This window comes from Erpetoichthys calabaricus, chromosome 9 (assembly GCF_900747795.2).
Source record: "Erpetoichthys calabaricus chromosome 9, fErpCal1.3, whole genome shotgun sequence".
Lineage (NCBI taxonomy): Eukaryota > Metazoa > Chordata > Cladistia > Polypteriformes > Polypteridae > Erpetoichthys > Erpetoichthys calabaricus.
The window spans coordinates 138,879,092-138,904,438 of NC_041402.2; the positions used below are offsets into that span (position 1 = coordinate 138,879,092).

The following is a 25,347-nucleotide window of genomic DNA, read 5'->3' on the forward strand; positions in this document are numbered from 1 at the left end:
TGCATCACCCCAGTCCCAAAGGTATCATGTCCTAGTGAGCTGAATGACTTCTGGCCTGTTGCTCTGACATCACATGTGATGAAGACCATGGAGAGGCTGCTGCTTCACCACCTGAGGCCACAGGTTCAACATGCCCTCGACCCTCTGCAGTTTGCATATCAGGAGAAGGTGGGAGCAGTGGATGCCATCATCTATATGCTACACTGATTCCTCTCACACTTGGACAGAGGCAGTGGTGCTGTAAGAATTATGTTTCTAGACTTGTCTAGCGCCTTCAACACAATCCAACCTCTGCTTCTTAGGGACAAGCTGACAGAGATGGGAGTAGATTCATACCTGGTGGCATGGATTGTGGACTATCTTAAAGACAGACCTCAGTATGTGCGTCTTGGGAACTGCACGTCTAACATTGTGGTCAGCAACACAGGAGCGCCACAGGGGACTGTACTTTCTCCGGTCCTGTTCAGCCTATATACATCGGACTTCCAATACAACTCGGAGTTCTGCCACGTGCAAAAGTTCGCTGACGACACTGCTATCGTGGGCTGCATCAGGAGTGGGCAGGAGGAGGAGAATAGGGACCTAATCAATGACTTTGTTAAATGGTGCGACTCAAACCACCTACACCTGAACACCAGCAAAACCAAGGAACTGGTGGTGGATTTTAGGAGGCCCAGACCCCTCATGGACCCCGTGATCATCAGAGGTGACTGTGTGCAGATGGTGCAGACCTATAAATACCTGGGAGTGCAGCTGGATGATAAATTTGACTGGACTGCCAATACTGATGCTCTGTGTAAGAAAGGACAGAGCTGGTTATACTTCCTTAGAAGGCTGGTGTCCTTCAATATCTGCAATAAGATGCTGCAGATGTTCTATCAGACGGTTGTGGCGAGCAAACCTCTTCTACGCAGTGGTGTGCTGGGGAGGCAGCATTAAGAAGAAAGACGCCTCACGCCTGGACAAACTGGTGAGGAAGGCAGGCTCTATCGTTGGCATGGAGCTGGACAGTTTAACATCTGTGGCAGAGCGACGGCCCTAAGCAGGCTCCCATCAATTATGGAGAATCCGCTGCATCCACTAAACAGTGTCATCTCCAGACAGAAGAGCAGCTTCAGCGACAGACTGCTGTCACTGTCCTGCTCCACTGACAGACTGAGAAGATCGTTCCTCCCCCAAACTATGCAACTCTTCAATTCCACCCGGGGGGGTAAACGTTAACATTATACAAAGTTATTGTCTGTTTTTACCTGCATTATTATCAATCTTTAATTTAATATTGTTTTTTGTATCAGTATGCTGCTGCTGGAGAATGTGAATTTCCCCTTGGGATTAATAAAGTATCTATCTATTTTAATCATTGAGTATTCATTTTACATAGAACATTTCACAAAGAATACTATCACTAGTTAATTTATTATGTGCATAAGAACATATTTCAAAGTAACAAGATGACTTGTAATACAGAATTTTCCTCTGCATTTTCATGAATATGTATTACAACTAAGTTTAACTAACTAGACCTGTTTTGTCTGTCAATTTAGGTGTTCTGCACTCATGAAAATTTGCATGACAATGATTTGTTAGAAGTAGGTGGTTTAGAATTTCCACAAATCAACTATGCACAGTTCAATACTAAGAAGTACCGTTATTTCTATGGATGTGGTTTCTTACATGTATTTGGTGACTCACTGATTAAAATGGATCTGGAGACCAAAAAATTCAAGGTATTTTTTTCATTAAATAATCTACCCCTAAGCTCCATGTCTTCTTGTTGGACCATGCACAACAGATGTAGAGGTTGTATTAACAAATTTACAAAACACAAAAAAGCATTCTAACTCTAACATAAGTCAACATTTCCCCTTTATGACTCTCCCTCACAACTCTTCATTGTTAAATAAACTGACAGAATTCTGTACAGTTTAATGATGATATTCCGGAGAAATTCTGACAGAATACACCACCATGATCTGAACCATTGTTTGTTTTCTATTCCTAATGCATTCGTATATTAGAAACACATTAAATTATAATTATCAATGGAACAGATGTTCATTTGTATTGCATAGATATATTACCATTTATTCAAGTCTAATGCATTTCAAGTAGAATCACCATTGTCTTGAGCCTGTTGTGGGAAAACTGTGGTACACATAATGTATGGTTCAGTAAAAAAATGTCCTTTAGAGTGTTGTATCTGATCCCTTCCTGGTCATATTGTGTTTGCTTTCCTCATGTTTACCCTCCCATTTATTAAATAAATGCATATATTTTTTGAGTATAATCTGTCTGTGTGTGTAAGAAAAGTATTGGGGCTTTTTATCAAGGCCTTTCTGTTACTTTTAACATTAAAGTGTAGACTAAAAATAAATTGACATTTCCAAACAGTATAAAACTCACAGACACTTTAGTTTAGAGATCATAGAAACTTACTTGTGCATAAAATAGTCAAACATAGCCAAGGTCAAAACACAGTTAGGACAAGAGGGTGACCATCTATTATAAGAGACATCACTTACTTTCAAGACCAAAAAAAAAAAATGTCAAAACCAGGATTTTTTTTTTTTTTTTTTTTTTTTAATTTTTTTTAGGATTTTTTTAGCGAAAAGAGTGCTCACAAGCAATGTTTTTTTAGCAAAATCATGTGTATTAAATTTTTACAAAGCTCAAATGCTGTTAAATACATGCAGCTGCTTTTTATAACATGATTGCTATAATACCATAGGTTGCATGGTGTGTGCATCACATTCCTGGCCACCATACAATATCATAACAGCCCAGAGATCTAAAATGGCAACACCAATGAAAGCAAACACACAAAATGGCAGTGCTCATGAAAAACAAACAAACAATGGAAAAGAGAAATATTCACAAAATTGTAAAGATATCACATCACCAAAATAAAAACAAAAATAATAAATGCATTATGTAAAAATTCATTATTTTTGCTCAATCCTGACAAGTGAGAACATTTACTTCCAGAAGATTTTGCTTTTGGCATAAGCTTAATAAGGTTTAAGTAGTATAACCAAGTATTTTGAAAGTTTCACTGCTGTGTAGATATGCAGCAGAATCCTGAAGATAAGGTAAAAAAACAAACAAACAAACAGTGTAGTCCAACCAGCTTTAGAGATAAGTGCTCATAGTGTTCAATATGGTATGGGTTGATCATATTAGTAATAAACTGAACCAATTTATAATCTGTCAGTATTTATTTTTGTGGGAAAACCAATGAAGTGATAATTCTGCTGAATCAATTTGATACAGACAAAACCATGTACATCTTTGTCTAAAATAGAAACTTAAAGGTAGAATTGTGGAAATTATATCGATTAATCTATTGATTTTTGAATGATAATAATCCATTTCAGGGACCATTATGAACAGAGAGCCAAACCAATATAGGACACACAAACCCATACACTCAATCACATTGGGTTAACATAGAGATGTATGGTTGAAATGTCTGAAAAAACTGGAGTACCTGAAGAAAAATCCATATTTACAGAGGAACAATACACTAACCTTGCACAGACATTCTATAATTTGAAACCTTGGAGATATGTTCCAATATGGCAAACCGTTAGAAGAAAGAAACACAACATTTAATTATATGAGCATGTGTTCTTTAACAAACATGTTGTCAATTTGTTTTAGCCCACTAAAAAGCAATACAGCTTTGGACGGTGAATTACTCCAACTTGCCAAAAGCAATGTGCTAACATTGCCAGTTATTATGAATTAAGCTGCTGTGTTTATCCTGACCTACTGGACAGATAAACTTCAACTTACCACACAAGAGTAAGACCAACACATCAGACTGGTCCATCTGAGTTTTTTTCAGATCTGCCACATAGGCCGCTGCTAAAATTGTCAGGAGACACAATGGCTGCATCAGTAACATGCCATGTTGCTGACCTTAACCACATAGGGCACTTCTTGGATACTCTGGACTGAGACATCTAAATATGTCACCTCCTGCCTGCCCATTGCCAGTAACTTCACTGGGTCCTTCTTCAAGAACTGAATGATGGTCTACAACTGCATTTTCAGATGCTCATTGGCTTTTTTAATAGCACATTGACTGTGTTTGTTATAAACTTCAAAGCTAATGTTAAAACAAATCAATATAACAAAGAGAACTCAGATGGAAAAGGCAGTAGAAAGGCCTCAGATTTGAATTTGCATTGGTGCTTTTCACATGTGTTTTGTATGAGTTGTTACTGTAACCTTAACAGATTTGCTTAACTTATGAAAAGCTTATAGGTTTATAGGGCCATTATTGTCACATGTACAGAGTATGATAAAATTCTTACTTGCATGTGCTAATCAACCTGTTCTATAGTGTTAGTCAAAAAGGCATGTAATCCTTTTTTCAGTTACAGTAAAGCCAAGTTATAAATTCTTTTACATTAAATTTGTGGTCAAGTCACGTAACAATGAGACTTGGATGCCTATTGCCTGATTCTTAATTGATAAAAGTTAGGGGAGAAAGTAAGCAAATCATTTAATAAAAGACTGACGTTAACATATTATTATTACATTTGCTTCTGAAAAACTCCACAACATAAACTTGAACTCTGTGTACAGTCTCCAATGTAAAAGTAATTAAAGGTAATATATTTATTTTTATACAATATTTAGTTTAATAAAATTACATAAAGAATTAAATAATATTGCTTTGTTAATGACTATAATCACCATGAAAATTTGTCCTTTAGAAGATCTCCATTGATTTTGCTATTGTTGTCACACTTCAGATCTGGAGACAAATTGGATTTTTCCCCTCTGAGCCAGTTTTCCTTCCTGTCCCAAATAGCACAGAAGAAGACGACGGGATCATCTTGTCTGCTGTACTGACACCTGATCTGGTAATGGCAATTTGGAGAACATTCTTGATATATTGTTCAGTTATCATTTCACAGCATCAAGTGGTATTTGTCCATCATAAGTTAACCGGCATTGCGTCTTCAACTGATGACTCAATCCAGTGTGTTTCAGGTCTTTTTTGACCAGATTCTGACACACCTTTTTATGTATCCTGAATTTCAGATTTTTTATCATTTTAACCTGTAGTAGTGATGATCCCAAATTTTAAAACAGATTATATTTACAATATTTTTAAACTATGTAAACAGACAGAAACCTACTGTAAATGGAGTGTAAAACACAATAAAAATAGATAGATAGATAGAGTGAAAAATCTTTTAAAGGCAATGTTGTGTCAAAACTGACCCAAATAACATTGCAAGGTAAAGATTTTTAGAAGCTGTACAAATTATGAGATATTTAACTCTTTTTACTGTTTATTAATCTGGGGAAATGTTGGAAAAGTCACAACATTTCATCCTCCACAGAAAACACGTAGGGTGCTTTTACTGATTTCAAACACAAAACAGGTCATATTGGACACAAAGACATTTTAAGTGTTAATAACTACTGTCTCCTATCATTGGAGATTGGAGTATAGAGAGTTCTTTGCAGTGGTTTCAGGAAAGGTATTCCTCAAATCCTACTGATTCCAAATATGTGATTGTGATTATTCTGTTCCATTGTACTCCTGCTACAGTGCCAACAGGCAATCATTCTAGCCCAATTAGCAACAGCAGTCACTGCCAGTTCTCATAACAATCTACCCTTTCTGTTTTGCTACTTTCCAGTGATATTTCAGTTCTGATATTAATTGTAGTTTTCGTTTTTATTTTATAAAATTAATTTTTATTTTATTTCGTTCTAGTTTTCAGTGGAGTCAACGATTTTTATTCTTATTTAGTTCTGTGTTTAAAATTTTTGTTTTTATTTTATTTAGTTCTGGCTTTTTTACATAATATTATTACAATTTTAGTTTTTTTTTCTGTTCTAAGACCACAAATGCTAGCCTACACATATTTCAATGCAAGTTATGTTTCAGTCAACAAAATACACTCACAGTTCATAATGCCATTAAACACAGCTTGACTATCAATGATCAAACAGATTAACTGGCCTAATGAGTATAGTCAGCAAGATCAAATGTTTCAACCCAAGACACCAGTCTGTGCAAGCACGTTGCTCTTAAGATTTAAACAAGCACACATTTCGAGAGATTTGTTCATGTTGCAACGACATCCATTGCACAGATAGTCACACTGTGAAAATATTAGCTTGACAAGCGCCTGTAATGCAGGGGCACAGATGAGGTCCTCGGCCACTGGCACCAGCAGACTGTATGTTGACAATTTCTGCTGCCACTACTGAAGCAGTGACGTGTGGTGCGGTTCATGACTGGTGAGGCACGGACCTCTTCAGAGTCAGATTTACAAATATATGAACCCAAAAGAGTTGCTTATTCACTATTTAATTGGCAGCATGCACAATGGCTACTGGTTATGATTCATATCTCATCAGCATTCTTTACACACACATAGGTAAGGTACATATTTGGCTAAGAAAGAACATTACATTTATAATGGCGGGAGAGATGCATTTGCTCTGCACCCTCCATGTGTTCTAAATTTGCCGTTGCAATTTCGCAATTCATACTCATTCAACACAAATGAAAGCATAGAGTGGTGTATAAAAAAAATTAATTTCAATTTTGACCTTAGTTGAACTATTTAGTTGTTTTTAAAAGCTTTTAATTCTGATGTTTTAATCAATTTTACTCCAGACAATTCAACAAAAGGATAACAAGAAAAACAAAAGAATATTTTATTTAAGGTCAAAATATAGTTTTTAAATAGTGGGTTATTTTTTTCTTAGTCTTTATAAAACTGAAAAACATTTATGGCGCATGAACTTCATTTATTTGTAAATGAAGTTCATGCGCCTTTCCTTCTCTATGAAAACCTCCACCACTTTCTTGTAAATGTCCTACTTAATTTCTTTTCGTTTTAAAAGTCTTAATCATCCAATTTGGCAGTCAGTCGGAACAAAAAATAAAAATAAACGGACCACTGCAGTGTACTTGACTTTCTGATATCGCTAAATTATTGGTGCCTAGAGCCTCTGTGTAGAAGAACAACAGCAACAAGCACCTGTTGAGCTCATATGCGCTCCCTTCAGTGAGCCATGGTGCTGTCTGCCTCACCTTGTACCTTTTCACTGTGGTTTTGTCAGATTAGCAAGACTAGATATGCCACACACATTCATTAAAGATATTGGCCAGACTGTGGAAAGTCAGGGAGTAAAATAAAAGCGTGTGCAAACATTATACTGGTGACATACAGAGAGACAGCAACAGGCACGCGCCAATTGCATGCATCACACCGACTTCCAGTAAGTACTTATCCAGCTGGTCCTGCACTGAAACTCCAAGACTCTTTTCTTCTTCTTGCACGCTACATTTGCTTTTATTATCATCTGCACTGTAATTAAAGTATTTACACACGTTACTTTCTCACTTTCTGCCCGCAAACATCTGTGCAAAACTCGCCATTGTCAACCACACATGCTTACTTCTTCAACCCAACAAACCAAATGTGCTCAACAAACAAACAACGGTCCTTTATGGAAGTTGTGCCACGTGACTATAGTAAGCCCAACTTACAAGATCACCACACAGTGCACAGCGCAACATAACTGAATGCACAGGGCGACAAATAACCCCTCTGCACGACTGAACCGGATTAAACAAAAATGCTACTGCTGTTTTTTTTCGTCTTTACTCAATTTTCATTCCCGTTTTAGTTTGTTTATATATTACTAATTTTATTTTTATTTAGTTTTAGTTTCTCTGTTTGCCTTAATTTCAGTTCTTGTTCTTATAAAACGAAAAACAATATTTCTAGTTCTCGTTTTCATTATGAAATTATCACTGGTGCCCACCTGCTGTGATCATGTTCTTCAGAGATGTTACACCTATAGGAACTGTCATACAGTTCCCATCATGAGGTTGGCCTGTAGTTGGCTGAATTAGAAGGTGGCAGTTTTCCTACTTCTGTTTTTGTTATCTTTTAAATTGAAAACACTGTTGAACATGCTATGTTGTTAGTAATCCATGATTTTGCTATGCATTCATTCTTGGTGTATATTGCCTAATTTTGTTACCCTGCCATACACTTGTTTCCCCCCTGAACATGGGTGAGATGGGCGGCTTAAGAAAATGAAGGCAACCAACAACCATACCCATGTGAATAACATGTTGTAAGAAGCATGCCATTTCATTCCAACTCATTCAAGTATAAGTTGATCTCTGTACCATTGTTATTCACTTGGTTCCTCTACAACAACAACAACAACATTTATTTATATAGCACATTTTCATACAAAAAGTAGCTCAAAGTGCTTTACATAATGAAGAAAAGAAAAATAAAAGACAAAATAAGAAATTAAAATAAGACAACATTAGTTAGCATAGAAAAGGAGTAAGATCCGATGGCCAGGGTGGACAGAAAAAAAAAAAAAAAAAAGTCCAGACGGCTGGAGAAAAAAATAAAATCTGCAGGGGTTCCAGGCCACGAGACCACCCAGTCCCCTCTGGGCATTCTACCTAATTTAAATGAAATAGTCCTCTTTGTAGTTAGGATTCTCACAGAGTCACTTGATGCTGATGGTCATACAGACTTCTGGCTTTTAATCCATCCATCATTGTTGGAACATCATGGTGCTTTGAGTAGATGGTGGTATCGCAAGCCACCACCAAAAGGACACCGGAAAAGGAAACAGAAGAGAGAGTAGGGGTTAGTACAGATTTTAGAGCCACCATGAATAGTTATTATAATTAATTGGATATACAGAGTATCAGGATTTAAATTACAGTGAAGTTATGAGAAGGCCATGTTAAAATAATGTGTTTTCAGCAGTTTTTTTAAAGTGCTCCACTGTATTAGCCTGGCGAATTCCTATTGGCAGGCTATTCCAGATTTTAGGTGCATAACAGCAGAAGGCCACCTCACCACTTCTTTTAAGTTTTGCTCTTGGAATTCTAAGGAGACACTCAGTTGAGGATCTGAGGTTACGATTTGGAATATAAGGTGTCAGACATTCTGATATATAAGATGGGGCGAGATTATTTAAGGCTTTATAAACCATAAGCAGAATTTTAAAGTCAATTCTGAATGACACAGGTAACCAGTGTAGTGACATCAAAACTGGAGAAATGTGCTCAGATTTTCTTTTCCTGGTTAGGATTCTAGCAGCTGCATTCTGCACTAGTTGCAAACGATTTATGTCTTTTTTGGGTAGTCCTGAGAAGAGTGCGTTACAGTAATCTAGTCGACTGAAAACAAAAGCGTGAACTAATTTCTCAGCATCTTTCAATGATATAAGAGGTCTAACTTTTGCTATGTTTCTTAAGTGAAAAAATGCTGTCCTAGTGATCTGATTAATATGCGATTTAAAATTTAGATTACAGTCAACAGTTACCCCTAAGCTTTTTACCTCCATCTTGACTTTTAATCCTAATGTATCCAGTTTATTTCTAATAGCCTCATTGTATCCATTATTGCCAATTACTAAGATTTCAGTTTTCTCTTTATTTAACTTGAGAAAGTTACTATTCATCCATTCTGAGATGCAAGTTAGACATTGTGTTAATGAATCAAGAGAATCGGGGTCATCAGGAGCTATTGATAAATACAGCTGTGTGTCATCAGCATAGCTGTGGTAGCTCACGTTGTGCCCTGAGATAATCTGACGTAATGGAAGCATGTAGATTGAGAAGAGCAGCGGACCCAGGATAGAGCCATGTGGAACACCATATAGGATATCATGTGTCTTTGAGTTGTAATTACCACAACTAACAAAGAATTTTCTCCCTGCCAGGTAGGATTCAAACCAATTTAAGACACTGCCAGAGAGGCCCATTATGATTATGATTAATGGTGTCAAATGCGGCACTCAGATCTAAAAGGATGAGAACAGATAAATGGCCTCTGTCTGCATTTACCCGCAAGTCATTTACTACTTTAACAAGTGCAGTTTCTGTGCTATGATTTGTTCTAAAACCTAACAGAAATTTATCAAGAATAGCATGTTTATTGAGGTGGTCATTTAACTGCGTAATGACTGCCTTCTCTAGAATTTTACTTAAGAAAGGCAGGTTAGAGATGGGTCTAAAATTTTCAAGAGCCGAGGGGTCGACATTATTTTTCTTAAGTGGGGTTTTAACTACAGCAATCTTAAGATAGTCTGGGAAGACCCACGTATCTAATGAGGAATTTACTATGTCAAGAATATTATCAATTAGCACGCCCGATACTTCTTTGAAAAAATTTGTTGGTATTGGGTCAAGGACGCAGGTGGAGGGTTTCAGTTGAGAAATTATTTTATGTAAATCAGGTAAGTCTATCCTAGTGAAAGAGTTTAATTTGTTTATAACAGAATACTGGGGTTTAGGAGGATCCTTAGTGTTGGGGAGATATACTATGTTATTTCTAATATCATTAATTTTTTGATTGAAAAATATAGCAATAGCCTCACAGGTTTTACTGGAAGTACGTAGGAGTCATTCCTTTGAGTTACCTGGGTTTAACAGACGATCAATCGTCGAGAATAAGACTCTGGGATTACTAGCATTGTTATTTATAATCTTAGAGAAATAACAGCGCCTGTCCTCTCAAGACGGACTGTGTTATTGTATTCTGTTATTTTAACTTTTAATATTTCATAGTGGATAGTTAGTTTAGTTTTCCTCCATTTACGCTCAGCTCTACGGCATGCTCTGTTTAAATCAGACACTCTTTGGGTCTTCCATGGTATAACAATACTAGAAGATTTTGTAACTGTCTTTCCAGGTGCAACTATGTCAACAGCAGCTCTCACTTTAGTATTAAATCTTTCCACCTTGCTATTTACATTATCCTCGCTATTATAGTTGGCACTATAAACGGACTGATTGCTTAGAATGTTTGTAGTCTAGTTAGCCACAGACAAAGCAAATAGTTATTTATGTCAAATTATGCCTAATAAGAGTGTGCCTTAATTATTTATATATTAGTACCCACTTGAGAAAGAGTGATGAGTATAAGCAGGCTGACACATCCACATAAAGCTGTCATAAGTGGTTTTATTTATGAGTTAATACAGTGGGGCAAAAAAGTATTTAGTCAGCCACCAATTGTGCAAGTTCTCCCACTTAAAAAGATGAGGCCTGTAATTTTCATCATAGGTATACCTCAACTATGAGAGACAAAATGAGAAAAAAAAATCCAGAAAATCACATTGTCTGATTTTTAAAGAATTTATTTGCAAATTATGGTGGAAAATAAGTATTTGGTCACCTACAAACAAGCAAGATTTCTGGCTCTCACAGACCTGTAACTTCTTCTGTAAGAGGCTCCTCTGTCCTCCACTCGTTACCTGTATTAATGGCACCTGTTTGAACTCGTTATCAATATAAAAGACACCTGTCCTTCTTCTTCTTCTCTTCTTTATTCCATAGCTGGCGTTTGGAAAGGAGGTCAACCTCTTAGCCAATACGCTGCTGTTGGTACCGCTGGATTCCGTGCTCTGTTCACCACACTCTTCCATGCTAGTCGATCGGTTGCGACGGTTCTTGCTTCGATTGTTGTCAGTCGCTGGTTCTTTAGGTCGTTCTCTACGTGTTTCAACCATGTCATCTTCGGTGCTTGTTGTTGTATCCTCCAATCGGGAGAACGTTTTCTCCATAGGAGTTTATGTGGTAGTCAATTTCCATCCATCCTACAGACGTGGCCGAACCATCTTAATCGACGTTTTTGAATTTCCTCCGCGATCGATGCCTGTTGATCGCACCTTTCTCTGATTGTCTCGTTTCGGAGGCAGTCGCAGAGTGAGACACAGAGAATCTGTCTTAAGCATCGCATTTGGAATGCCTCGAGCTTGTTGAGGTCCGGCTTGAGCAATGTCCATGTTTCCGATCCGTAAAGAAAAATTGGAAGGATCAGCGTCCTATATAGGCGTATTTTGGTTTTGATGGTAATATTCGCCCGCTTCCATATGCACCACTTGAGTGAGGCAAATGCTGCTATTGCCTGGCCGATCCGGCTGTGAACTTCGGCTGCCGACGCTGCTTTCTTCTCCGTGATCAATGATCCCAAGTACTTGAACTTTGGTACCTGCTCGATTCGAGTTCCCTCAAGGTAGACTCTGGCTTCCGATCCGTCTGTTGTAAGTACTTTGGTCTTATCCACGTTGATTCTCAATCCGTATGACTGTGCAATGCAGGAAATGTCATACAAAGTGTCCGTTGCTTCAGTATCCGTGTCGGCGAAAACAGCGCTATCATCGGCGAACATCAGATCGGTTAAGAAGTTTGTATCGTCGTATCGAACTCCGTGTCACCCATCGAATGCTTCTCGCATAATCGCATCGATCACAATGTTGAAAAGAAGCTGTGAGGTGACATCTCCTTGCCGGACTCCAGTTCGAATCGGGAACTCCTCAGACATGTCATTCCGGATACGGACACTGCTGGTTGAGCCATCGTACAATGCTTGAAGAAGATGAATGATTTTCAGCGGCACATGTTCGATCTCTAGGGCTCTCCACAAACTGGCCTCGTTGATTGTTGGTTCGGTATCGGGAAACTGATTCATCGGCTGCTCGATGATCGGTGGTTCGGGCACTGGACCTTGTGGCGGATCATGGTTGTACAGCTGGTGAAAGAATTCTCTCCACCGCTGCAGGCACTCATGAGGAGAGTTCACGAAAGTTCCATCTGACTTTTTAATATTGTCATTCGTTGATGTAGTTTTGCCACCTAACTGTCGGATTGTCTGGTACAGCGTCCGGTACTCGTGTCTCGACGCTGCTTCTTCCATGACGGCCGCAACGCTATTCCGGTGCGCTTCCCGTTCTGATTTCATTTTCTGTCGAACTTCTTTATTTAATCGTTGGTACTGCTCGAAATCGACGTGTTTCATTCATTTTCGCTGGTCAATAAGGTCGAGACAATCATCCGAAATCCATTGCTGCATCCGTCGACGGATGGGTGGGCACAGCTCCATTGCACACCCCACAATGGACTCCGATAGTTGTTTTTCTTCTGCCTCAATATCGCCCGGTATTGTGAGTGCTGCGAATTTGTTGGATAATGCGATTTGAAATTCTCATCCAGTTGCTGGGTCTTGTAGACAGGCCCAGTTCCTCCTAGTTGGTGGTGACGCCTTTTTCTTCGCTTTTTGTAATTTCATTCACAAATTTTGCTCGGATAAGATAATGGTCCGATCCATAGTCGGGTCCACGCATCGCACGTACATCTTTGAGCGTTGATCTGAATCTGGTGTTGACCAGAATGTAGTCCAATATCGCCGCATCGTTGCTGGATGAATTTCGCCACGTGAGTTAATGTTTAAGGGGGTGACGAAAGATGCTGTTGCCGACAATCAAGGTGTTTGACGCTGCGAAAGATAAAAGGCGTACTCCGTTGTCGTTGATTTCCCCATGTCCGAATTTGCCCATTGTTTCTTCCCATCCGGTTCGATCTGCACCCATATGTGCATTAAAGTCGCCCGTGAGTATGATTAATTCGGTTTGGGGTATTGTATCCAGTGTGTGTTGCAGCCGATCGTAGAGTTCATTCTTTTTCGTGTCCGGGCTGGTCTCGGTTGGAGCGTAGACGGATACGATATAGGTCTTGATCGTTCCATCGATAGTGATAACCGCCAGGTGCTCAGATATCGGTTGGAATGCGATAACACTAGCGGCAGTCCGTCGGTTGACCATAAAGCCAACACCGGCCTCTCGTTTGTCACTACCGGAATAGAATAGCGTCATCGTCTCGTCGATTGTTGGCGGATCGACCTTCATTGTCCCGGATTCCATGAGCCGCAGTTCTGATAGCGCACAGATCGATATTTTGCATTTCAATAATTCCTTGGCAATAATTTCTTTTTGACCGACGTGATGTCCCGTTCGCACATTCCACGTGGCGATTCGTATTTCCGATTTTGGTGTAATTAATTTGGGTCTTTGGCCAGTAGCACACTTCTCACCAGCATCCCTGGTCCCCAAGGCTGACGCAATCGGCTGCCCCGGATGCGGTAGCATTTATTCGTAAGTGATTAAGTCGTGTATCCATGCGGTTTCTTGCCTATTTTTTTCGGTTTCCCGATTCTGATCGGCGTGGCAGGCCGACCACCCTCCTCCTTTCTCACCCTGGGCTTGGGACCAGGCGTCGGTGGAGTTAAGACACCTGTCCACAACCTCAAACAGTCACATTCCAAACTCCACTATGGCCAAGACCAAAGAACTGTCAAAGGACACCAGAAACAAAATTGTAGACCTGCATCAGGCTGGGAAGACTGAATCTGCAATATGTAAGCAGCTTGGTGTGAAGAAATCAACTGTGGGAGCAATTATTAGAAAATGGAAGACATACAAGACCACTGATAATCTCCCTCGATCTGGGGCTCCACGCAAGATCTCACCCCGTGGGGTCAAAATGATCACAAGAATGGTGAGCAAAAATCCCAGAACCACACAGGGGGACCTAGTGAATGACCTGCAGAGAGCTGGGACCAAAGTAACAAAGGCTACCATCAGTAACACACTATGCCGCCAGGGACTCAAATCCTGCAGTGCCAGACGTGTCCCCCTGCTTAAGCCAGTGCATGTGCAGGCCCGTCTGAAGTTTGCTAGAGAGCATTTGGATGATCCAGAAGAGGATTGGGAGAATGTCATATGGTCAGATGAAACCAAAATAGAATGTCGTGTTTGGAGGAGAAAGAATGCTGAATTGCATCCAAAGAACACCATACCTACTGTAAAGCATGGGGATGGAAACATCATGCTTTGGGGCTGTTTTTCTGCAAAGGGACCAGGACGACTGATCCGTGTAAAGGAAAGAATGAATGGGGCCATGTATCGTCAGATTTTGAGTGAAAACCTCCTTCCATCAGCAAGGGCATTGAAGATGAAATGTGGCTGGGTCTTTCAGCATGACAATGATCCCAAACACACCGCCCGGGTAACGAAGGAGTGGCTTCGTAAGAAGCATTTCAAGGTCCTGGAGTGGCCTAGCCAGTCTCCAGATCTCAAACCCATAGAAAATCTTTGGAGGGAGTTGAAAGTCCGTGTTGCCCAGCGACAGCCCCAAAACATCACTGCTCTAGAGGAGATCTGTATGGAGGAATGGGCCAAAATACCAGCAACAGTGTGTGAAAACCTTGTGAAGACTTGCAGAAAACGTTTGACCTCTGTCATTTCCAACAAAGGGTATATAACAAAGTATTGAGATGAACTTTTGTTATTGACCAAATACTTTTTTTCCACCGTAAATTGCAAATAAATTCTTCAAAAATCAGACAATGTCATTTTCTGGATTTTTTTTTCTCATTTTGTCTCTCATAGTTGAGGTATACCTATGATGAAAATTGCAGGCCTCTTTCATCTTTTTAAGTGGGAGAACTTGCACAATTGGTGGCTGACTAAATACTTTTTTGCCCCACTGTATATATATTTGACTCAGTTATATCCTCATCAACAAAAATACCTTTTTCTATTCAGTTAAAAGGCTGAAATTTGGCAAGATGGTACATCTAGGGCATTACATATCCACTAAGAAAGAATATCTTGATATTTCAAACTAAATACCCAAAAATATAAAAAAAAAACAAAAAAACTCCTTTTTATGTTAACTAAGGTTGTCTTATTTTAATTTCTTATTTGTCTTTTATTCTTCTTTTCTTCATTATGTAAAGCACTTTGAGCTACTTTTTGTATGAAAATGTGCTATATAAATAAATGTTGTTGTTGTTGTTGTTGTTGGACAGGAAAGAGCGACAGGGTCCTAGTGAATGAAAGACACTAAGGTGAAGTTCAGTGAAAATATGGTTAGTAAGTGGTCTCCTTGGGCACACACAGTGTTTCCAACTCTGTTGGCTTCTTCTTACTTCTCACAATGTAATATAAAATACATAAAAGTTCAAATCAAATTTAATTGTTGAGTATGCTTATATGCAAATACTTAAAAGAACAGGGGTATTCTCTTCAAGGTCAGACTACAATGTGCTGTTATGCTGTTGTTCTCACAGCAGAAACAGGGAAGTGCCACTATAGCATATTGACTCACTTCAGTCCCTGGGTACAACACAGGCCAGGAGCAACAGCATGCCGTAGTCAGATTAACCCTTTAACCGCCAACTCCCTAAATATTCCCCACGACAGGCGAAATCTGAACAATTTTCGTTTTTTTACTTTTTTACATTTTTTTTACACTTTTTACATTTATTCAAGCAGTATTGACCACTAAATGTTGTGCAAGTTCTAGAAATGGGCAAACACATAATAAAACACAATGTACCTTTTCTCAGGCTTCCACAACAATAAACTTTCATCAACTGTAACTGACGTTCCTGGCATGTAGGGCAACTGAAATGCTTCAAATAAATGGTCAATCAAAGGACGTAGCTTGAACAAGCGGTCGCGGTTTGGATCTTTCTTATCTGGCTCATTTCTGTTGTCATTCAAATGAAAGAATTTCAGCAGCAAAGAGAATCGGTTACGTGTCATGATAGCTGCAAAAATAGGTGTTGCATACATAGGATCTGTAGACCAGTACATCTCAGTATCTGGTTTTCTGATTATTCCCATCAACATCAAAATCCCAATGAATTTTTTCATTTCGTTTTCATCAGTGTCTACCCAAGCACGAACACGGGAATGTGGAGGTAAATTGGGATTTTTCTCAATAAACTGTGCTGCATACAGATTTGTCTGATGAGCAAAATGTCTGATCAAATCAGGTGACACAAACAGCTCATAAAACTGCTCAGCAGTGTAATTGTTTACATCAACAGTAAAGCCACACGTTGCCTCAAACGGATGCAGAAAAGGGAGTTCACCTCGGGCAGCAGTCCAGTTGAGATGCTGGGGATACACCCACTCATCGCCATCATCCGATGCGCCGTCATTCACAGTATCATGCAGCGCACATTGCTGATCATCATTGTCGCTAAAATCTTCTTCAGAACTGCTACAATCATGATCAGAATTATTGTCCAAAATCGCCTGCAAAACCTCACTTGAAGTCAGTTTACGTTTCGCCATATTCACAGCTTTCACTTTCGAATCACATCACGTGATTGGCCAATACAAGCGCAGAGTTGTCGAAATACAACGTAGTAATAATACCCACGCCAAACCGTCAGTTATACTACGCGCCAGGCATTCATATAACCACAGGCAAATGTGCCGGATAATTCCGGCAGTAGGGCGTCAGCATTAAAGCTACGATGCCGGATATATCCGGCAGAGGGCGGTTAATGGGTTAAAGACTTTCACAGCTCCATAAAGGGATCCCCCATAGACAGAACTAACAGCCGGTGGGCATTTTACATAGTTCACAATATTTTTTCATTTTACCTGTTCTTTTCTGTATAATGCTTAAAAATGTTCAGTTTTCTTCATGGGTCACATAAATGTGCGGCCTGTAAACGTCAATGCTGTATGTAATAAATTAAAGTAAAACAAAATTTGAATGTGTATTGCTTTTGATCTAAACCCTCCAAAACTTTGTAATGGTACAGGATTACAGATCAAAGTGTTACATTCAAATCTGATTGAAACTATCATTTTTATAGGAAGTGCTACAGGGTTTAAATTATAACCAAAAATCCCATAATTCCTACTAATCATCTGTTTAAATTCAAAAGAATACACTTTCCTCTAAGCTTGTGTTTTGCAATGAAAATTAAGAAAAGCCAAGTCACTAGGAAGAGCAAGAATTGATCCACACCAAGAATGTTTTACTCATGTGCAATTGTATACAACATGTTCAAGAGAACAATAAACAATGAACTAATAATATTAGTTCATGGGAAATAAAAACAAAACAACAAATATTGTATACAGAAAAGTATCCAGTTACTTACAAAATATTTCTGACACGTTCAATTAACTGATAGCATTATAACCAAGGCCCATTGTCTTGAAATATCCCAGTTGAGCCGGGTAACACAGTTATTTTTTTATAATTATAACATTGCACCTTTCTTTCTTTCTTCAGCTAGAGGGCAACTGGTACTTGAACTCTCCCAGACAAATAATTTGATTTTAGAAAAGGTTTGTGTGAAAGTGAGGCATACACAACCTATATTTGCTACCAGTGATGAGATGGAATTTTGAATTTACAGAGCAGAGCCAGTAAAAGTATAATTTGGCCATAATGAAATTTAGGTGCAAAATGCCCATTAATAGATACACCCAGGGTTAATTAGTGTATTGTATATACTAGGGCAAATGGACTCTCTTTAACAACATTTTCTATTTTTTGTAGAGAAATAATAAATTACATTAGGGTAAAAAATGAAATCTGAATTTACTGAATTAAGATAGGACATGCTTAAACATGACGTTTGTATTGTGCAAGTACAGTATATCAATCTTTATTTTCTGTAGCAAGGATAAGTTCATCAGTAATCCATTTGATGCTGCCTACATACAGTACATCAATAAACTGAATGCTGTGTTTACAGGATTTGTTTAAGGAAAATCCATTTGTGGTTTGCAGGGTCCCCAACAGTATTCTGTGGTTGCAAAGGGGACAGTGGTAACAAGCAAAAACTCAGCACAGCAGTCCTCCAAAGGAAGAACTGCAGTAATACAATGTGTATCAAAACACAGGAAGGTGGGTTTTGATCAGACAAACAGACAAGCTTTGCTCATTTTGCTACTTATTGAGTGTGAAGGCAACGTGACATTCTGTTTCTTTTATTCTCAAGCCACATTTTATTCACCACCATCAACATTCTTTAGTGTAGGAACTAGCTCTTGGCATAACACAGGAAAAGACTTAGACCGAACCAACATAGTGTCTCAAATGTACACATTTATTTAAACCACCTCAACTACTAGGTCATAAGAAATAGAAGACACTGTGCTGCCTAATGTTTTGTGATACTAAAATTAATAATAATCATATACATTTTTAAATCTGCCCAGTCCAGGGGAGATCAGCACCAATTCAGGAGAGCCAGGAAAAAGGCCTGGACATGATGTGTCAGCCTATCACAGAGTATACATAGTTATTCACACTGGAGCAAATTTTGAGTTGCCTATCTACCTAATCTAAATTTCTTTGGGGAATGTGGGAAGGAAGGTAAAAGGGAAACCCATAGATTCACTAGAAGAATGTGCAAGCTGTACTTGGAGAGTAACTAATGTGCTATCTGAATCAAGGATGCTGGATTACTAACCTCTGTGCCACTGTGCTACCAAAGTAAATTAACAATAATAAACTGGAAGTCAGAAAGAGTCTGACGTGCAAGTCTAGGCCCACTTCATACCCTGAGACTGTCACAGCAGACAAACAAAGTGATGCTTTCATTGTCTTGTAAGACTATCACGTCTCTTGTAATAAATTGTACTATTTAGCTATCTTAATTTATGATTTCAGTGAAAAATGGCAGATGATCAACAGTAGGAAACTGCTTAAAATCTATGTTTTATATTTGTAATTAATTTAGACCACTTTGCATAGATCTGTTTTCACTTTAACATAAAGAGTCTTTTTCTGCTGGTCAGTGTTATACAAGTCTAATTAAATTCCACTGTGTTTTAATGTTGTATAACAATGAAGCATGAAACCTTCCAAGAGGGTGACTACTACTTCAGTTTGACAAATGCAGGTTATATGCTCCATGAAATGTCTGAGAGGTCTTTACAGCTGAGTTGTTTTTCAAATGAATCAATAATCCTTTGAGTTTGTGTTTCCCCTTTATTAGTCTAGATTTAAATTTAACTTACTTAAGTTTACCATTTTATTCACAGACAAAGAATAATTTTCTACTTGTCTTGGATGCAAAAACCTTCAAAGAGATTGGAAGAGCAGAAATACCTGTACAGATGCCTTATGGTTTCCATGGAGTATTTGCAGCCAATATATAACTGGAAAAACAGAACCTTCCCGAACATAATCTGGAACTTCCATGCATCAGCATTACACATTTTTGCACTGTTTTATATTTTATCAAATTGTATGTGTCTTTTCTTCAGAACCCCACTGAATCAGTCATACAACTCTAAGAAGTAAGTACAATATCTGATATGCTTCCCTAGATAGATTAATTCATCCATCCATCCATCCATTATCCAACCCGCAATATCCTAACACAGGGTCACGGGGGTCTGCTAGAGCCAATCCCAGCCATTTACTAAACCTGCTTATTCTGCTTCATGGTTGCAGTGTGCCAGAACATACTGTATCTTAGCAGCACTGTGCACAAAGCATAATCGGGGTGGAAAATAACAATACAATTGCTTTTTTACTGTACTTAAGTAGTTTTTTCACATATTTGTACTTTAATTAAATAGATACAGTTTTGGGTACTTTTGACTTTTACCCCACTGTATTTTGCAGCAAATATCTCCACTTTCTACTGTACTACATTTCTATAAATGTAGATGCATTACATTTTAAAGTCGAATGAATGGTTAATTCTTTCTGAATGACTCTTTTTAGTGAATCATGGGAACTGATTTGCAAGCACGACCGAATCGATACTGACCTCTACAGGAGTGCTAACAAATTTAGAGCAATGTTTCTTAAACATGTCTGTGATGGGTCGTCACATAATTATGTGGTAAAATTTATGAAGTTTTTCCAAGTGAAATTTCTGTATCGAGTGATAAACTGCCCATGATTTACTGTACTATTTGCAACAGTGCGGTATGTGAGTCAATAGAGTTAAACATTTCAAACCAGACTGTTCACTGAATTGTGTTTTATCCTATCAGCTGTGTAAAGTACACATAGTATAGTCTATATATTTTTTGGTATAATTTAGCTTTTTTCAGGGGTTTGTTGAACTGTTATATGTAAACCAGAGTATTTTAAACTATTTGTGAACTCATTTGGAAAATGTATTATTAATAATGGAGTGAATTTGAAAAACATTATTTTTTAATGATTAAGAAAAGGTAAATAAGCTGCACTGATTAATTAAATTTTTAACTAGTTATTAACTACTTCATTCCTTAACTAGTGTCATGAGTCAAGTGACAAAGGTACGTGACCTTTCATATTATGCTTTCAAAAATCATCATATCCTTGCGTCACACCCCAAAAAGTTCTTTCTCTCAGCTTAACTAATGCTTAAACTAAACTTTTTTACTGGCAGTGATACACCTCAGAAATCTACTCTTGTTTTGAATGACAGTAGTTATTTAAGGTTCAAGCCCCAGGTGCTGTCTGTGTGGAGTTTGTTTTCCTCATATCCATGTGAGTTTCCTCATGGTGCTCCTGTTTCTTCCCACACTCCTAGTGTGTGTTCATGGGTGTGTGGTGAGTGTGCGTACACTGTTAAGGGATGACATCCTGTCCAGAAATCATTCTTGCCATTCACCCTATGGGTATTTAAACTACCTACCACCGTAGGTGGAAGAACAGAAAATGTAGAATCAGCAAAATTGTTACAGGAGGACTTGAACAGCATACAGGAATAGGCAGATCAAATTTAATGTTAATAAATATAAGGTATTGCATATAAGGAGTAGAAAGTTTAGATTTCAAAACATAATGGGAGGGTCTGAAACTTGAAAAAATACCTTATGAGAAGGATCTGCAAGCCATAGTGGAATCATCTCTATCTACATCAAGACAGTGTACAGAAGCAATGGAGAAGGCTAATAGGATATTAGGTTACATATGATGTACTGAGCACAAGTCATTTGAGGTTATGCTTAAGTTATTTAATGTACTAGAGGGGCCTTACCTGTAGTACGGTGTTCAGTTTCCATTTCCATATTAAAAATAAAACGCAGCAGTGCTAGAGAAAGTCCAAAGAAGAGCAATTAGGCTGATGCTGGAGCTAAGAGGTATGAGCTATGAGGAGAGATTGAAGGAGTTGATCATTTTATGTTTCAGGTAATGGAAATTCAGAAGTGACACAAAGTATTTTAAATTATGAAAGGAATAAGTACAATGGATCCAGGCTGTTACTTTAAAATACATTCTGTAACAAGAACTTGGGGACACAGTTGAAAATGTGTTAAAAGCAGGTTTCTCAAATTTACATACAGATAGTCATAGACACATGGCATAAATTACCAAGTAGTTTGGTAGAGAAGTAGGACTTTAGGGACCTTCAGATCTCAACTTGATACTATTTTGGATAATCTAGTTGAAATGGACAGACAAGCTGGTTGGGCTGGATGTGCTGTTCTTGTCACAATTGTTATGTTCTAATGGTTAATATCCATCCATCCATCCATTTTCCAACCCGCTGAATCCGAACACAGGGTCACGGGGGTCTGCTGGAGCCAATCCCAGCCAACACAGGGCACAAGGCAGGAAACAATCCTGGGCAGGGTGCCAACCCACCGCAGGACACACACAAACACACCCACCCACCAAGCACACACTAGGGCCAATTTAGAATCGCCAATCCACCTAACCTGCATGTCTTTGGACTGTGGGAGGAAACCGGAGCGCCCGGAGGAAACCCACGCAGACACGGGGAGAACATGCAAACTCCACGCAGGGAGGACCCGGGAATCAAACCCAGGTCCCCAGATCTCCCAACTGCGAGGCAGCAGCGCTACCCACTGCGCCACCGTGCCGCCAATGGTTAATATATAGGCACTAAATATATATCATAGGCAATTCATGCTCAATGCAATTATTTTAGTTCCCAGTATGCATACTCATAATCTTATAATGGGTGTAGACTTTAATTGTGTATTAAGTCCAGACTTGGAATTGAAACTGTTAAATCTACAACTGGCAGTAATTGCACAGTTTATTAAGGATCAAAATCTCCCTGACCCATGGAGATTTCTGTATCCAAATTAAGATTATATTCTTTGTTTTTGTCAGTACATTATAGGTACTCAAAATTGATTAATTTTTTATTGATCATAACTTAGCACCTATTAAATCATGGAACTGCAAAACAATTGTTATCTCCAGCAATTCTCTTATTTTGTACTTCAGATAATTATGGCCTATAAATCTAATTTACAATTGCTGACTTAAACCATTAGTGCTAGTCTATAAGGTCTACATGAAATTCATTTCCATACAAGTTCATATTTTCTTAACAATTTTACCAGCTCATTAGAGCTGAAGTTTCTAGAACTTACCAGGAATATTCTAGGTCACCAAATGATGTTCTCTAGAAGAAAAAGTTGCCACTATAATTGGTATTTAATCTTCTGACTACAAAATAAACAGAACATCTTATCCTTAAGTCACATCATGATCTTAGGGAATAATGGAAAAAAATGAAAATTGCAGAAATGGAATGGAATTCAGCCATTCATAAAATACACAGTAGTTCAATGCACACTAAGCACACCATAATCCAACTAACATTTGTTCATCAATCACATATATCACTTCTGAAATAGTCTAAAATGTGTCCAGGTCAAGATCCAAGCTTTAAGTGATGTCATCACCTGCCTGTATTGCCAGGTCACATTTTTGGAATCTTATACACTTGAACCATTTTGGGCAAAAATATTTGTACATCTCTTGTATAGCCTTGGATTTAAAAATCACTCCTAATGCCTTAACAGTAGTAATACCTCATGGGATTAAAGTGTGCTATGATATCCTATATCACACCACCTTCAGACTTACTCTGGTCAACTAGAGAAGCACTGTTATACACTCTGTACACCTCAGTGGCAAAGAGAAGTCCTATATTATCTCAGGCTTGAGAAAAAAAAACTAATTCTATGAATGAGGTTCAGTGCTAAAATCTTGGCAAAAACTCATTTATGTAATTCTAAGGTGATCCTTTTCATTTTGTTTGCTGTTTCATCCTACATAAATTACCATTTTACTCAGGCCTCTGTAGTCATACAGCACTTTTTGAAGCCTACTGTTGTACTTGCCATGCTGTTTTCACTTGCCTTCTTGGGTAAGGCTTTGTTATTATATTCAGTTACCTAAATAAAAGGCTGATAATAAAGAGAGAGACATAATTTGGATGTGAATAGAAACCTGAGTTCCTGGAAGAAACTTGAGCAGGTGTTGGAGGAGTGTGAGAACTTCACAATGACAATGCTGATTTAGAACTTAGCTCTCTAATGATGTGAGGCAGCAGTGCTAAAAACTGTGTCCCCATGTCACATTTCTTCATTGATGTTTGGATTTATTTTCAGTTTTGACAATAATGAAATGCGTTTTACATTTTCAAATGTTGCCTAATAGTTTGAAGGTAATAGAAAAAAACATTAGTTTGGAAGATTTTGCTTAAGGAAGGAACACCACATTGGCGCAGTGGTAGCACTGCTGCCTCACAGTAAGGAGACCTGGGTTCACTTCCCGGGTCCTCCCTGCGTGGAGTTTGCATGTTCTCCCCGTGTCTGCGTGGGTTTCCTCCCACAATTCAAAGACATGCAGGTTAGGTGCATTGGTGATCCTAAATTGTCCCGGGTGTGTGCCCTGTGGTGGGCTGGCGCCCTGCCTGGGGTTTGTTCCTGCCTTGTGCCCTGGGATTGGCTCCAGCAGACCCCTGTGTTTAGCGGGTTGGATAATGGATGGATGTTTAAGGAAGCATGTTTATGAGACTGAATATGATGTTAATCTCTTATGTTTGCAAGTTGAGTAGTGTTGCCACCTCACACCATTTGAACACCAGCTTGATTACTGCCTGAGGTGCCTTTTCCATGAAGTGTGCATGTGCTCCCCTTCTATGCATGGGTTTCTTCTATGTACTCGTGCTTCTACCACAGTCCAAAGACGTACAGTCATATCGAAAGGCTCTGGACACCTGTGACCCTGTCATGGACAAAGCAGGTTTAAAAGATTGAATATTTATTTTACAAAAATTTTAGTTTAATTTCGAATTGGGAAGCAAATTTTGATTTACTGTTAGTGTAATACAATAAAATTATAGGTCTGTCTTTGAGCTACACAGGACAAAATTAGAACCATAGGACTTAGTCTTAGAATAACTGAAAATGGTTAATGTATGATGGCCATTTTCATTTACTGGATGGCCCTGGATGTTAATATTGGTGCTGAATTTTATTATACGGAAGAGACTGTGAATCTAACCTGTTCACTTTTCACTCATTTTATCCTTCTTGATTTTTGTTATTTTATATAAATGAAAATAAACAAAATTTTAAATCTTATTATTTGTCTTTCATTTTATTATACGGAAGAGACTGTGAATCTAACCTGTTTACTTTACACTAATTTTATCCTTCTTGATTTTTGTTATTTTATATAAATGAAAATAAACACAATTTTAAATCTTATTATTTGTCTTTCATGTTGATCAGTAAACATTTAATGTTTGTTATGAATTGTGTGCTCTGTTACTTAAAAATCAGCTTTAAAACACTATCGTTTACATTGGCCGTGATCTATAATGGGGTAGTATCTCAAACACTCAGTTGAATGGAAGAACGGCAGACTCTTAGTTTAATGAATGAACAGAAGTAACCCACAGGTTCCAAGCCCCCAGTGTCCATAATGTTGTATATCAT

At 38.3% G+C, this 25,347-nt stretch overlaps 1 protein-coding gene across 17 annotated transcripts in view; it reads left to right on the top strand.

Moving 5' to 3' along the window:
- The window catches only part of bco2b (beta-carotene oxygenase 2b), a 179,610-nt gene extending 154,497 nt beyond the window's left edge, over positions 1-25,113 (top strand). For 16 of the 17 annotated variants that reach the window (XM_051931819.1, XM_051931817.1, XM_051931822.1 and 13 more), the window contains exons 10-13: positions 1,545-1,727; positions 4,764-4,874; positions 19,675-20,910; positions 20,974-25,113. In XM_051931819.1, coding sequence (XP_051787779.1) covers positions 1,545-1,727; positions 4,764-4,874; positions 19,675-19,791 — 411 coding nt within the window. In that variant the 3' untranslated portion in view covers positions 19,792-20,910; positions 20,974-25,113. The remainder of the gene's footprint in view (positions 1-1,544; positions 1,728-4,763; positions 4,875-19,674; positions 20,911-20,973) is intronic. The other variant, XM_051931807.1, reaches the window with a different exon arrangement.
- The last annotated feature ends 234 nt before the right edge of the window (positions 25,114-25,347 follow it).